This window comes from Electrona antarctica (assembly GCF_951216825.1).
Source record: "Electrona antarctica genome assembly, contig: scaffold_135, whole genome shotgun sequence".
Taxonomy (NCBI): domain Eukaryota; kingdom Metazoa; phylum Chordata; class Actinopteri; order Myctophiformes; family Myctophidae; genus Electrona; species Electrona antarctica.
Genome location: NW_027636983.1, coordinates 326,120 through 342,500, shown reverse-complemented (window position 1 = coordinate 342,500; position 16,381 = coordinate 326,120). Strand labels below are relative to the sequence as shown.

General features: G+C 48.2%; 1 protein-coding gene across 1 annotated transcript in view; it reads left to right on the top strand.

Annotated features, from left to right (window-relative positions):
* Window positions 1-16,381, top strand: part of LOC306919590 (uncharacterized protein) — a gene marked incomplete at its 5' end in the record, with an annotated part of 147,031 nt that overhangs the window by 5,009 nt on the left and 125,641 nt on the right. The window contains 3 exons of the mRNA XM_079532348.1: window positions 1,464-1,595; window positions 1,890-2,031; window positions 4,717-4,979. Coding sequence (XP_079388474.1) covers window positions 1,464-1,595; window positions 1,890-2,031; window positions 4,717-4,979 — 537 coding nt within the window. The remainder of the gene's footprint in view (window positions 1-1,463; window positions 1,596-1,889; window positions 2,032-4,716; window positions 4,980-16,381) is intronic.

Sequence of the window (16,381 nt, the reverse complement as noted above, 5' to 3'; positions counted from 1 at the left end):
TAGTCTGTAGGTGTAGACCAGGGGTTCTCAACCCGTGGGTCGCGACCCCTCGAGGGGTCGCCAAATTATTTTGGGGGGTCCCCAAAGTTTTTTTTTCTTTTTTCTTTTTTGCAATGAAGAGTTTACATATAGTACACATAGTACATGCATACACCTTCCTTAATGATTATGGTTTCAGTATTTATTTATGGTGTATTGTCTCTATTATTAGGTGTAGACAGACAGACAGACAGACAGACAGACAGACAGACAGACAGCTCCAAACCGACCGCAGCTTAAATAGGTGAAAAATCAACTGCGACGGAACGGGCTGCGATGCGATTATTGTTTCTTAAAAAACAAAACAAAAAAAAACACTGCCTAGCGCGAGGCCTCGCATGCGTGAGGCCCTGTGCGGCACCATTCGCACTACCCAAAAAGCGGCCCTGACACACACACATGCACACACACACACACACACAGACATGAATGTGCAGTAGCCTACCAATGCTTGTTAGCCCTGCAGTTAACCATGTGGGTATTTTTAAACAAGGTCAGTAGTGACTTGGCTGTCATGCTTTTAACAGAGTTAGAATCGTGCTAAGACACCCGACTCGGCCCGAAAAAACGCCATCAAATTTTGCGCGCGCGCATGAGTCCAAATCTGTGCTCCCCACCTGGAAACAAAGTTAGGCGCCCCTGCCACACACACGCACGCCAGAGTGCACGCGCGCACACACACATCCACACACAAGCGCCAGGACGCTGTTTTCTTTCTTTTTCTTTTGGTTCTTATAGTGGTGCACGGCACCCGAGTTATTTTTGTTTATGGGTACAACCTGAAGTGGAGCTATGGTGTGAAGTGTGTGACATAAACTGAACTTTACGTTTATTTACATTTAATTCAATAATACAAACCTTAAACTGACTTTGTGTGTCGTTTGAACTTCTTGATTGTTGACTGTGGGTTGGGGTTGAAATAATTTATTATATCATTTAAGTGTTATTGAAATGTACTGATTTATTATATTATATATATATTATATATTATATATTATTATTATATATATATCCCTGAGTTAACAGGTAGGTTGTTGTATTCAAACAGTGACCTTTGTAGGATTTCTCCTCCTGTGTCCAACTTTATTTGAGAAACCGCTACAACATTCTATTGTTGTGTCTGTGTCTGTAGGTGAAGACATTCTATTGTTGTGTCTGTGTCATTGTAGGTGAAGACCTTCTATTGTTGTGTCTGTGTCATTGTAGGTGAAGACATTCTATTGTTGTGTCTGTGTCATTGTAGGTGAAGACCTTCTATTGTTGTGTCTGTGTCATTGTAGGTGAAGACATTCTATTGTTGTGTCTGTGTCTGTAGGTGAAGACATTCTATTGTTGTGTCTGTGTCTGTAGGTGAAGACATTCTATTGTTGTGTCTGTGTCATTGTAGGTGAAGACATTCTATTGTTGTGTCTGTGTCATTGTAGGTGAAGACGTTCTATGAAAAGTACAACAAGAAAGACATCCTGGAGAGCACCTCAGACTGTGATCTGACTCCAGACCTGCGCTACAGACTGCAATGTGCTTCACATTGTCTCAACCCCACCATCCATCCTGAGGTAGGGTAGGAGGATAGGGAACCCTAACCCTACTATTACACAGTAGTTCTTAGGGTAATATAGGGAACCCTACTATTACACAGTAGTTGTTAGGGTAATATAGGGACCCTAACCCTACTATTACACAGTAGTTGTTATTAATATAGGGAACCCTAACCCTACTATTACACAGTAGTTGTTAGGGTAATATAGGGACCCTAACCCTACTATTACACAGTAGTTGTTATAGTAATATAGGGACCCTAACCCTACTATTACACAGTAGTTGTATCTAAAACTGGTCTCTGTTTTCAGAATGTGAAGTATCGTCTGAACTATGGACCAAATTACAATCCAACGTTTAAGGTGACGATGGATCGCGACGTAGAAGTCGCCTCGTTGGCAATCCTGGGACCTGAGAACCACCAGGTCTGGAAGGATGACATTGAACTGGAAGGTAACATAGTTATTCTGTTTAATTGACTTATTATTAAACTTTAATGTTGAACTGCAAAGTGAACATAATTATTCACTGTAATTTAATGCAGTCAGGTATACTCGAGAGGTTAAACGCTGTGCTTATGTGGGTGAATACAGTGTTATGCAAGACCCATACGTCACACGCTGACGTGGCAATCAGCTGACCAACTGGGCGGGTATTTAAGCTCCCCTAAGTCTGTGTTCTTTCTGGTTATGCGTTCCTGGTTGTTATGCGTCATTTGCTGCTCCGATGCTATAAATCGATTGGGCGCTCTGATTTAATGGATTAAATAACCCCGGGCAATTAAAGTGTTACTGGTTAATGATGGCTGTCTAATTGCGCCGAGCACGGAGAAAAATTTAGCAGAGCCGAACGCCAAGATGAAATATTATATCCACACTTGTGTTCTCATTCTATAATAAATATTGGTTCAATCCATTCCTGAGTTATCTGACTTGTTATGGCCTGGCTCAAAGGTCACAACATTTAGCTGCATTGGGGACCACCTGGAACCCCCTCAAGGACCACTGGTGGTCCCCAGACCACCTGGAACCCCCTCAAGGACCACTGGTGGTCCCCGGACCACCTGGAACCCCCTCAAGGGAACCCCCTCAAGGACAATTTACAATTTAGCAGATGCTCTTAATCCAAAGCGACTTACATTAAGCAAGAACAAAAAGCATGGCAATACATCACATACATAAAAAGTAGTTATCATGAAACATGCGTAAGCTAAGAACGTAACAAGTGGAATATCTATATAATGAAACTGTACTATGCTATACATAATGTACTATGAAGTGTTATGACTACATACAATGCAATTTTAGTGCTGTCTACGTAACATGCTATCAGTCTGTATCAAATGCTATCTAATTCTACAAAAAGTACTATCTAAGGGGATAACGTAAGTGCTACGGGCCATTATGGTGGAGTCTGAAAAGGTGGGTTTTCAGACTACGGCGGAAGATTGGGAGTGAGGCTGCAGTTCTGATTGTAATGGGAAGTGCATTCCATAGTTTTGGAGCCAGAAGGGAGAAGAGTTTGGGACGTGTGGAGCGTTGTCCCAAACTTAGTGAGGGTACTTCCAGCTTCCCTGCGTTGACTGATCTGAGTGCGCGGGAGGGTTTGTAGGGTTCGATCAGACTTGCAAGATATGGGGGAGCCATACCTTTGGTTGCTTTGAATGCCAGCACCAGAGTTTTGTATTCTGTGCGGGCAGCGACCGGGAGCCAGTGGAGGGAGCGGAGAATGGGGAGGGGCAGCGACCGGGAGCCAATGGAGGGAGCGGAGAAGGGGGAGGGGCAGCGACCGGGAGCCAAAGGAGGGAGCGGAGAAGGGGGAGGGGCAGTGACCGGGAGCCAGTGGAGGAAGCGGAGAAGGGGGAGGGGCAGCGACCGGGAGCCAATGGAGGGAGCGGAGAAGGGGGAGGGGCAGCGACCGGGAGCCAAAGGAGGGAGCGGAGAAGGGGGAGGGGCAGTGACCGGGAGCCAGTGGAGGAAGCGGAGAAGGGGGAGGGGCAGCGACTGGGAGCCAATGGAGGGAGCGGAGAAGGGGGGAGACGTGTGAGAATTTGGATCAGTTGGAGAGGCTTAAGTGCACATGCCGGTAGGCCAGTAAGGAGGGAGTTACAATAGTCAAGTTTTGACAAGACTGTTGTCTGGATTAGGACCACCAGTGGTCGGTCCCCGGACCACTGGGGGTCCCCGGACCACTGGGGGTCCCCGGACCCGGACCACTGGGGGTCCCCGGACCACTGGGGGTCCCCGGACCCGGACCACTGGGGGTCCCCGGACCACTGGGGGTCCCCTGACCACTGGGGGTCCCCGGACCCGGACCACTGGGGGTCCCCGGACCACTGGGGGTCCCCGGACCACTGGGGGTCCCCGGACCCGGACCACTGGGGGTCCCCGGACCACTGGGGGTCCCCGGACCACTGGGGGTCCCCGGACCACTGGGGGTCCCCGGACCACTGGGGGTCCCCTGACCACCGGGGGTCCCCGGACCACTGGGGGTCCCCGGACCCGGACCACTGGGGGTCCCCGGACCACTGGGGGTCCCCGGACCACTGGGGGTCCCCGGACCCGGACCACTGGGGGTCCCCGGACCACTGGGGGTCCCCTGACCACTGGGGGTCCCCGGACCCGGACCACTGGGGGTCCCCGGACCACCGGGGGTCCCCGGACCACCGGGGGTCCCCGGACCCGGACCACTGGGGGTCCCCGGACCACTGGGGGTCCCCGGACCCGGACCACTGGGGGTCCCCGGACCACTGGGGGTCCCCTGACCACTGGGGGTCCCCGGACCCGGACCACTGGGGGTCCCCGGACCACTGGGGGTCCCCGGACCCGGACCACTGGGGGTCCCCGGACCACTGGGGGTCCCCGGACCCGGACCACTGGGGGTCCCCTGACCACTGGGGGTCCCCGGACCACCGGGGGTCCCCGGACCACCGGGGGTCCCCGGACCACCGGGGGTCCCCGGACCACTGGGGGTCCCCGGACCCGGACCACTGGGGGTCCCCGGACCACTGGGGGTCCCCGGACCCGGACCACTGGGGGTCCCCGGACCACTGGGGGTCCCCGGACCACTGTTTGAAAACCACTGATCTAACTGAATGCATATGAAGTGTAACTGAAAACAACATTGTTTCTCCTCCAGACGCCTCCACCCCCAGTCCAGGCTCCGCCCCCAGTCCAGGCTCCGCCCCCAGCCAGCCAGACGCAACGACAGCGATGGTGCCGCGACAGGGAGCGGAGACGTTGCGCTCTGTGCGTTTAGGGTTCATCAAACGAGTGTCGGAGCCGGTGATCCATGCTCTGCTGGACAGACTGCTGGACGAGAACGTCCTCAACGACGCAGAGATGGACTCGCTCAGGCTGGAGAGGGGCAGGACGGAGAGAGCGCGGGAATTAATCGACATGGTGCGAAAGAAAGGCGACGAGGCGTCGGCGAAGATGATCGCCGCGTTTCGCGAAGAGGATTCACCGCTTTACAACGACCTGGGTTTGAACAAACGGTTTAGACCTTCGATTGATTGAAACGCACGTACAAAACAAAAGATTGCACAATCGTAGCCAAAAAGAATGACAGAAACTAAACATCGAGCCACAGCAATTAACCCACTTCATCCATTGACCAATCAAAATCAAGCATTCGACCAAGCCGTGTAATGCATACAATGCATGCATACTGCATTCAGCAGTGTATTTTGGGTGGACATACTGGACACTGGACAGTGCCGCGCTATGAGCTTGTAGATCTGCTATTTTTCAATAGCTAAAGTATAACATAATGCTTAAAACCGTTCCCGTCCTGAATGGGTTAATCTCCTTTTTCCCCTCACTGTATATAGGGTTTTATTTTCCTTTTTTTTACCTCCTTTTATGATGATTTCCTGTCTTTGGCTTTATAGAAGTGTCTATTTGTACGTCTCTAAATGTTTTGATGAATTAAACAAGGTGGACCCTCTTGTAATGCTTTATGGTGGCGTCCACTCACTGTTAACAGTCTTTGTATTGAGTTGTGCTTGAAATGTACTGTAATTCTCCAATCTGTTAATAAATACTTCAATCAATCAATCAATGAATTCAGTGAAGCTGGGCAGCTTGTGTGTGTGGGAACCACGTCTGGGTTCAGGTCCATGGGCCTACGGGCCGTCTTTGGCCAGTTTCATGTGTAGACTAGGGGCGACTGTGGCTCAGGAGGTAGAGCAGGTCGTCCAATGATCCATGGGTCGGCGGTTCGAATCCCGGCTCCTCCTGGCTACATGTCGAAGTGTCCTTGGGCAAGACACTGAACCCCAAATTGCTCCCGATGTGCTGGTTGGTACCTTGCATGGCTTCCGCTGCAATCGGTGTATGAATGTGTGTGTGAATGGGTGAATGTAATGCACAATCTATGTAAAGCGCCTTGGATAAAGGCGCTATATAAATGCACCATTTACCATTTACCATTTACTAGAAAAAGTGCCCTTCTGGGCACAGGTCTCCACCAGGAGGACAGGAGTGTGTGTGTGATGTTTGGCAAAATGTTTAGGAGCAATTTAAACGTGTGTGTGTGTGTGTGTGTGTGTGTGTGTGTGTGTGTGTGTGTGTGTGTGTGTGTGTGTGTGTGTGACGCGACGCGGCCTGTTGTAGCGCCACCATGAGGCTGATTTGAAAACTCAAGTGGCATTTCTTCCAAAGCCTAGTGGGAATATGCATGCACAGTTTCACCACAATTGGACGCTGCGTTGAGTAGTTGTGGTGATTTGTACAAAGCGGGCTACTCCTGAAAAGTTTAGAAGCCAATCGTAGCCAATGAGGGTGGATTATGAGAAATCAAACAAACCCGTCTTGATCACATGACTATGGAGAGCATGTGTACCGATTTGCGTGAAATTTGGATAAAATCTGAAGGAGTAATATTAGAAAATGTGTTTTACATATGTCGGCCTCCTGGTGGCGCTATAAAGAGCAGATGTGAAAAATTCCAGTCAAAGGTTTTTCCTTGGCCTCTAGGGAGTTGGCATACAAAGTTATCCACAGATCCGTGCAGTTAGAGGTAAAAACACTTTTCGGCCAGTTATAGCGCCACCATGAGGCTGAGTTGAAAATGTTCATGTGGCATTTCTTCCTCGGCCTAGTGGGAATGTGCGTGCACAATTTCACGGAAATCACACGATGTGTTCATGATTTGCAGCATTTTGTTTGAAACTGAGCACTCCTGCAAACTTTGGAAGCCAATCTTAGCCAATCAGGATGGAGTCTGAGAAATCTGAGAGACGCGTTTCGTTGAATGGCTCTAGAGAGACTGTGTACCAATTTGCGTGATGTTTTGACAAAATCTGTAGGTGTACTGCCCAAAAACTTGTTTTGCACAAAGCGGCTTCCTGGTGGCGCTATAACAGGCCGTTCTGGAAATGTTGGGGCAGAGGTTCATCGTTGGCATCCAGGGAGTGTGTGTGCAAAATTTGGCATCGCCCGGGTTAACGGTGCCGGAGATTAGCTGTTCACGGACGGACACACACACGGACACACGGACGGACGGAGTGCAAAACATACTCTCTCCCCATGCCTTCGGCCTGGTGGGGACAATAACCCAGTCATATGTATACAGCTCCATCTCAATGAATTAGAATATTTTGTAAAAGTTAATTTTCTTCTGTAATCTAATTCAAAAAGTGAAACTTTCATAATCATAAATAATGTTATATTCTTTAATTCAACAATAAAATATGTATTATACAGTTGTATTAAATAATGTTTTATAATCATTTAGTTCAACAATCTCAGACCCAAAACTAAAGAATAGTGTTGTCGTCGGATTAGATTTTCTCCACAATTCCATATTGGTGTTGGTACCATTAGGAGAGATAACATGATGTTGGTACCATTAGGAGAGATAACATGATGTTGGTACCATTAGGAGAGATAACATGATGTTGGTACCATTAGGAGAGATAACATGGTGTTGGTACCATTAGGAGAGATAACATGATGTTGGTGCCATTAGGAGAGATAACATGGTGTTATTGGTACCATTAGGAGAGATAACATGGTGTTGGTACCATTAGGAGAGATAACATGATGTTGGTACCATTAGGAGAGATAACATGGTGTTGGTAGCATTAGGAGAGATAACATGATGTTGGTACCATTAGGAGAGATAACATGATGTTGGTACCATTAGGAGAGATAACATGATGTTGGTACCATTAGGAGAGATAACATGGTGTTGGTACCATTAGGAGAGATAACATGATGTTGGTACCATTAGGAGAGATAACATGGTGTTGGTACCATTAGGAGAGATAACATGATGTTGGTACCATTAGGAGAGATAACATGATGTTGGTACCATTAGGAGAGATAACATGATGTTGGTACCATTAGGAGAGATAACATGATGTCGGTACCATTAGGAGAGATAACATGGTGTCGGTACCATTAGGAGAGATAACATGGTGTCGGTACCATTAGGAGAGATAACATGGTGTCGGTACCTTGGAGAGATAACATGGTGTCGGTACCATTAGGAGAGATAACATGATGTCGGTACCATTAGGAGAGATAACATGATGTCGGTACCATTAGGAGAGATAACATGATGTCGGTACCATTAGGAGAGATAACATGATGTCGGTACCATTAGGAGAGATAACATGGTGTCGGTACCATTAGGAGAGATAACATGGTGTCGGTACCATTAGGAGAGATAACATGATGTTGGTACCATTAGGAGAGATAACATGATGTTGGTACCATTAGGAGAGATAACATGATGTTGGTACCATTAGGAGAGATAACATGGTGTCGGTACCATTAGGAGAGATAACATGGTGTCGGTACCTTGGAGAGATAACATGGTGTCGGTACCATTAGGAGAGATAACATGATGTCGGTACCATTAGGAGAGATAACATGATGTCGGTACCATTAGGAGAGATAACATGATGTCGGTACCATTAGGAGAGATAACATGGTGTCGGTACCATTAGGAGAGATAACATGGTGTTGGTACCATTAGGAGAGATAACATGATGTTGGTACCATTAGGAGAGATAACATGATGTTGGTACCATTAGGAGAGATAACATGATGTTGTTACCATTAGGAGAGATAACATGGTGTTGGTACCAGTCCATTTGTAAGGGTTGATGATGTTCCGCGGTCACAAGTGCGGAAGTGCTGACTAGATGTAACTCCTAACTTCGAAAGGAGTGAAGTCTTGTCTAGAGGCTGCCGAATAGATGGGATTCCGGGTTTAGAGATGGAAGCTTTAGTTTAGGTTTAAAGTTAGATTCATCTTCTTGATGTAACTCTAAAGAAATCTTTTATCCGTCAGAGAATATTTGCTGGCACGAGGCCTTATAAAAGGAGGGAGTGACGTAACGACTAGGTAGTCTGGGATGGGTAGATGGGGATGGCTGAGGTAGCCGGGGATGGGTATAGGGGGATGGCCGAAGTACCCGGGGATGGGGGTATAATCTCCTTGGGGGTATAATCTCCTTCATTTTGGGGTTCAACTTTGACCTGGGCGGGGGAATTCAACGTTGCCCCCAGCCGGAGGCGGGTTGTCGTCGGTTGGGGGAAACAGCCCTATGGACCCCCACGGATGTGGGGGTCCATAGGGCTGATTAGTGTCAATGTGGGGGTCCGTAGGGCTGATTAGTGTCAATGTGGGGGTCCGTAGGGCTGATTAGAGTCAATGTGGGGGTCCGTAGGGCTGATTAGAGTCAATGTGGGGGTCCGTAGGGCTGATTAGAGTCAATGTGGGGGTCCGTAGGGCTGATTAGAGTCAATGTGGGGGTCCGTAGGGCTGATTAGAGTCAATGTGGGGGTCCGCGGGCTGATTAGAGTCAATGTGGGGGTCCGTAGGGCTGATTAGTGTCAATGTGGGGGTCCGTAGGGCTGATTAGAGTCAATGTGGGGGGTCCGTAGGGCTGATTAGAGTCAATGTGGGGGTCCGTAGGGCTGATTAGAGTCAATGTGGGGGTCCGTAGGGCTGATTAGTGTCAATGTGGGGGTCCGTAGGGCTGATTAGAGTCAATGTGGGGGTCCGTAGGGCTGATTAGTGTCAATGTGGGGGTCCGTTGGGCTGATTAGAGTCAATGTGGGGGTCCGTAGGGCTGATTAGAGTCAATGTGGGGGTCCGTAGGGCTGATTAGTGTCAATGTGGGGGTCCGTAGGGCTGATTAGTGTCAATGTGGGGGTCCGTAGGGCTGATTAGAGTCAATGTGGGGGTCCGTAGGGCTGATTAGAGTCAATGTGGGGGTCCGTAGGGCTGATTAGTGTCAATGTGGGGGTCCGTTGGGCTGATTAGAGTCAATGTGGGGGTCCGTAGGGCTGATTAGAGTCAATATGGGGGTCCGTAGGGCTGATTAGAGTCAATGTGGGGGTCCGTAGGGCTGATTAGTGTCAATGTGGGGGTCCGTAGGGCTGATTAGTGTCAATGTGGGGGTCCGTAGGGCTGATTAGAGTCAATGTGGGGGTCCGTAGGGCTGATTAGAGTCAATGTGGGGGTCCGTAGGCCTGATTAGTGTCAATGTGGGGGTCCGTAGGGCTGATTAGTGTCAATGTTGGGGTCCGTAGTGCTGATTAGAGTCAATGTGGGGGTCCGGAGGGCTGATTAGAGTCAATGTGGGGGTCCGTAGGGCTGATTAGAGTCAATGTGGGGGTCCGTAGGGCTGATTAGAGTCAATGTGGGGGTCCTTGACATGAAACAGTTTGGGGAACCAGTGCTCTAACTAACATAATGTCATGTAATGTAATGCATGGTGGTGTAATGTTCAAATGTACATATTTTTTTTTGGCAATGTAAACGTATGTTTTCTCATGCCAATAAAGCCCTTTGAATTGAATTGAATTGTAATGAGCACATGCACCCACAGGGCGTCGCTGTTGTACCGTAAACCTCCGCAGACAGACAGAAGCGCACAGTGGGATCTGTTTAAAGTGTTTGTTTCCGCCCGGGCCTCTTATACGCTCCACACCGGATGTTTTCATTCTGAGCATGCTGACCGGGCTCCGTCTTTTTGGCAAATCTAGAACTTCCTGCCAGAGAGCTAGCAAATTTAAGACATCCGGTTGCTTTCAGAATAAAAGCGTGGTTAATTAAATAATTATTACATTACATTATTAGTATTGTTATTACATTACAGTTATTGTGAAGACACACATTATGTTTCTGTGTAAAAATAAGTAATTAAAAAACGTAAAAAAGTTATCTAAATGGATAAATGCCCAAGTCCATCCACTGGAGTGCCCAAGTCCATTCACTGGAGTGCATGGACTTAATAAAGTGGATGCTGGACAAAATCCCTGCTATGTTTCGACTAGTGTGACATATGCACGCGTCCGGGGAGACCTCCTCTACAACACCACACTGTCCGCTAAGCAGCAGAGGTGTAAAACAAAAATTGGCACCAGGTCACAGGTCAAAAAACATAAAAAAACTTCCCATTTCCAGACTACAGTGGACTAAAGTGGACGCTGGACAGAAATCCCTGCTATGTTTCGACTAGTGTGACATACGCACGCGTCCGGGGAGACCTCCTCTACAACACCACACTGTCCGCTAAGCAGCAGAGGTGTAAAACAAAAATTGGCACCAGGTCACAGGTCAAAAAACATAAAAAAACTTCCCATTTCCAGACTACAGTGGACTAAAGTGGACGCTGGACAGAAATCCCTGCTATGTTTCGACTAGTGTGACATACGCACGCGTCCGGGGAGACCTCCTCTACAACACCACACTGTCCGCTAAGCAGCAGAGGTGTAAAACAAAAATTGGCACCAGGTCACAGGTCAAAAAACATAAAAAAACTTCCCATTTCCAGACTACAGTGGACTAAAGTGGACGCTGGACAGAAATCCCTGCTATGTTTCGACTAGTGTGACATACGCACGCGTCCGGGGAGACCTCCTCTACAACACCACACTGTCCGCTAAGCAGCAGAGGTGTAAAACAAAAATTGGCACCAGGTCACAGGTCAAAAAACATAAAAAAACTTCCCATTTCCAGACTACAGTGGACTAAAGTGGACGCTGGACAGAAATCCCTGCTATGTTTCGACTAGTGTGACATACGCACGCGTCCGGGGAGACCTCCTCTACAACACCACACTGTCCGCTAAGCAGCAGAGGTGTAAAACAAAAATTGGCACCAGGTCACAGGTCAAAAAACATAAAAAAACTTCCCATTTCCAGACTACAGTGGACTACAGTGGACTAAAGTGGACGCTGGACAGAAATCCCTGCTATGTTTCGACTAGTGTGACATACGCACGCGTCCGGGGAGACCTCCTCTACAACACCACACTGTCCGCTAAGCAGCAGAGGTGTAAAACAAAAATTGGCACCAGGTCACAGGTCAAAAAACATAAAAAAACTTCCCATTTCCAGACTACAGTGGACTAAAGTGGACGCTGGACAGAAATCCCTGCTATGTTTCGACTAGTGTGACATACGCACGCGTCCGGGGAGACCTCCTCTACAACACCACACTGTCCGCTAAGCAGCAGAGGTGTAAAACAAAAATTGGCACCAGGTCACAGGTCAAAAAACATAAAAAAACTTCCCATTTCCAGACTACAGTGGACTAAAGTGGACGCTGGACAGAAATCCCTGCTATGTTTCGACTAGTGTGACATACGCACGCGTCCGGGGAGACCTCCTCTACAACACCACACTGTCCGCTAAGCAGCAGAGGTGTAAAACAAAAATTGGCACCAGGTCACAGGTCAAAAAACATAAAAAAACTTCCCATTTCCAGACTACAGTGGACTAAAGTGGACGCTGGACAGAAATCCCTGCTATGTTTCGACTAGTGTGACATACGCACGCGTCCGGGGAGACCTCCTCTACAACACCACACTGTCCGCTAAGCAGCAGAGGTGTAAAACAAAAATTGGCACCAGGTCACAGGTCAAAAAACATAAAAAAACTTCCCATTTCCAGACTACAGTGGACTAAAGTGGACGCTGGACAGAAATCCCTGCTATGTTTCGACTAGTGTGACATACGCACGCGTCCGGGGAGACCTCCTCTACAACACCACACTGTCCGCTAAGCAGCAGAGGTGTAAAACAAAAATTGGCACCAGGTCACAGGTCAAAAAACATAAAAAAACTTCCCATTTCCAGACTACAGTGGACTACAGTGGACTAAAGTGGACGCTGGACAGAAATCCCTGCTATGTTTCGACTAGTGTGACATACGCACGCGTCCGGGGAGACCTCCTCTACAACACCACACTGTCCGCTAAGCAGCAGAGGTGTAAAACAAAAATTGGCACCAGGTCACAGGTCAAAAAACATAAAAAAACGTCCCATTTCCAGACTACAGTGGACTAAAGTGGACGCTGGACAGAAATCCCTGCTATGTTTCGACTAGTGTGACATACGCACGCGTCCGGGGAGACCTCCTCTACAACACCACACTGTCCGCTAAGCAGCAGAGGTGTAAAACAAAAATTGGCACCAGGTCACAGGTCAAAAAACATAAAAAAACTTCCCATTTCCAGACTACAGTGGACTAAAGTGGACGCTGGACAGAAATCCCTGCTATGTTTCGACTAGTGTGACATACGCACGCGTCCGGGGAGACCTCCTCTACAACACCACACTGTCCGCTAAGCAGCAGAGGTGTAAAACAAAAATTGGCACCAGGTCACAGGTCAAAAAACATAAAAAAACTTCCCATTTCCAGACTACAGTGGACTAAAGTGGACGCTGGACAGAAATCCCTGCTATGTTTCGACTAGTGTGACATACGCACGCGTCCGGGGAGACCTCCTCTACAACACCACACTGTCCGCTAAGCAGCAGAGGTGTAAAACAAAAATTGGCACCAGGTCACAGGTCAAAAAACATAAAAAAACTTCCCATTTCCAGACTACAGTGGACTAAAGTGGACGCTGGACAGAAATCCCTGCTATGTTTCGACTAGTGTGACATACGCACGCGTCCGGGGAGACCTCCTCTACAACACCACACTGTCCGCTAAGCAGCAGAGGTGTAAAACAAATAAATAAATATATTTATATTTATAAATGTTATCACACGATTTGGTAACATTTTTTTCACCCAGTGTCAATTGTCTAATCTGTAATCCTGGGCTCTACACTCCCTCAGCCGGCTGTGGTGCAGTGACAGGATCCATTTGAGTGACGACCATGGCATGGTTGTCCTGAGTGAACTCATCTGGCAGACATCGTACAAAGTTCTACATGTGAAAGAGCCAGTGGCCCCGTACCGAGCAGTGCGCAGTCTACCAGTTCGTTGCCATCGTACAGGCTGCCAGCAGACACAACCAGCTCCACATCCTCCCCGCCAGCACCACAGGCCCGCAAGGAAACGGGGTTCGACAGGTCATGCTGACAGGCAACGGGAACTGTCAGTAGCTGAACAGAAACTGATGGCCTTTAAGGTACAATATGTTTATTTATCATGCTGATTTCCATCTAATTTACATTTACTGTACATGCAGTATCTAAATTGTTATAATCGTTCTGCTTATTTCTTTTAAAGGATGCTGTACACAGGGGCAGAATCGTCTGTGTCCGTTCCGTTGCTGTGGTCTGCTCCCCTTCCTGCTATCGGGCCTCGACCTGCACACCGGCGGAACCAGCATCCATCCCTTCACTGCGTCAGAGGCTGAGATGGAAGAAGAAGTCTTCACCCCTCACTGAAAAGCTAAGTGCTGCTGTTGATTTTGATCAGGCCTGCCAAGGCTCAGGAGAAGTGTTGAACGAGGGGAATGTGATTGCAGTAGTGCAGGTTGGAGAGAGTGTGAGGAAGGTTGGAAGTTTTTTTATGTTTTTTGACCTGTGACCTGGTGCCAATTTTTGTTTTACACCTCTGCTGCTTAGCGGACAGTGTGGTGTTGTAGAGGAGGTCTCCCCGGACGCGTGCGTATGTCACACTAGTCGAAACATAGCAGGGATTTCTGTCCAGCGTCCACTTTAGTCCACTGTAGTCTGGAAATGGGAAGTTTTTTTATGTTTTTTGACCTGTGACCTGGTGCCAATTTTTGTTTTACACCTCTGCTGCTTAGCGGACAGTGTGGTGTTGTAGAGGAGGTCTCCCCGGACGCGTGCGTATGTCACACTAGTCGAAACATAGCAGGGATTTCTGTCCAGCGTCCACTTTAGTCCACTGTAGTCTGGAAATGGGAAGTTTTTTTATGTTTTTTGACCTGTGACCTGGTGCCAATTTTTGTTTTACACCTCTGCTGCTTAGCGGACAGTGTGGTGTTGTAGAGGAGGTCTCCCCGGACGCGTGCGTATGTCACACTAGTCGAAACATAGCAGGGATTTCTGTCCAGCGTCCACTTTAGTCCACTGTAGTCTGGAAATGGGAAGTTTTTTTATGTTTTTTGACCTGTGACCTGGTGCCAATTTTTGTTTTACACCTCTGCTGCTTAGCGGACAGTGTGGTGTTGTAGAGGAGGTCTCCCCGGACGCGTGCGTATGTCACACTAGTCGAAACATAGCAGGGATTTCTGTCCAGCGTCCACTTTAGTCCACTGTAGTCTGGAAATGGGACGTTTTTTTATGTTTTTTGACCTGTGACCTGGTGCCAATTTTTGTTTTACACCTCTGCTGCTTAGCGGACAGTGTGGTGTTGTAGAGGAGGTCTCCCCGGACGCGTGCGTATGTCACACTAGTCGAAACATAGCAGGGATTTCTGTCCAGCGTCCACTTTAGTCCACTGTAGTCCACTGTAGTCTGGAAATGGGAAGTTTTTTTATGTTTTTTGACCTGTGACCTGGTGCCAATTTTTGTTTTACACCTCTGCTGCTTAGCGGACAGTGTGGTGTTGTAGAGGAGGTCTCCCCGGACGCGTGCGTATGTCACACTAGTCGAAACATAGCAGGGATTTCTGTCCAGCGTCCACTTTAGTCCACTGTAGTCTGGAAATGGGAAGTTTTTTTATGTTTTTTGACCTGTGACCTGGTGCCAATTTTTGTTTTACACCTCTGCTGCTTAGCGGACAGTGTGGTGTTGTAGAGGAGGTCTCCCCGGACGCGTGCGTATGTCACACTAGTCGAAACATAGCAGGGATTTCTGTCCAGCGTCCACTTTAGTCCACTGTAGTCTGGAAATGGGAAGTTTTTTTATGTTTTTTGACCTGTGACCTGGTGCCAATTTTTGTTTTACACCTCTGCTGCTTAGCGGACAGTGTGGTGTTGTAGAGGAGGTCTCCCCGGACGCGTGCGTATGTCACACTAGTCGAAACATAGCAGGGATTTCTGTCCAGCGTCCACTTTAGTCCACTGTAGTCTGGAAATGGGAAGTTTTTTTATGTTTTTTGACCTGTGACCTGGTGCCAATTTTTGTTTTACACCTCTGCTGCTTAGCGGACAGTGTGGTGTTGTAGAGGAGGTCTCCCCGGACGCGTGCGTATGTCACACTAGTCGAAACATAGCAGGGATTTCTGTCCAGCGTCCACTTTAGTCCACTGTAGTCTGGAAATGGGAAGTTTTTTTATGTTTTTTGACCTGTGACCTGGTGCCAATTTTTGTTTTACACCTCTGCTGCTTAGCGGACAGTGTGGTGTTGTAGAGGAGGTCTCCCCGGACGCGTGCGTATGTCACACTAGTCGAAACATAGCAGGGATTTCTGTCCAGCGTCCACTTTAGTCCACTGTAGTCTGGAAATGGGACGTTTTTTTATGTTTTTTGACCTGTGACCTGGTGCCAATTTTTGTTTTACACCTCTGCTGCTTAGCGGACAGTGTGGTGTTGTAGAGGAGGTCTCCCCGGACGCGTGCGTATGTCACACTAGTCGAAACATAGCAGGGATTTCTGTCCAGCGTCCACTTTAGTCCACTGTAGTCCAC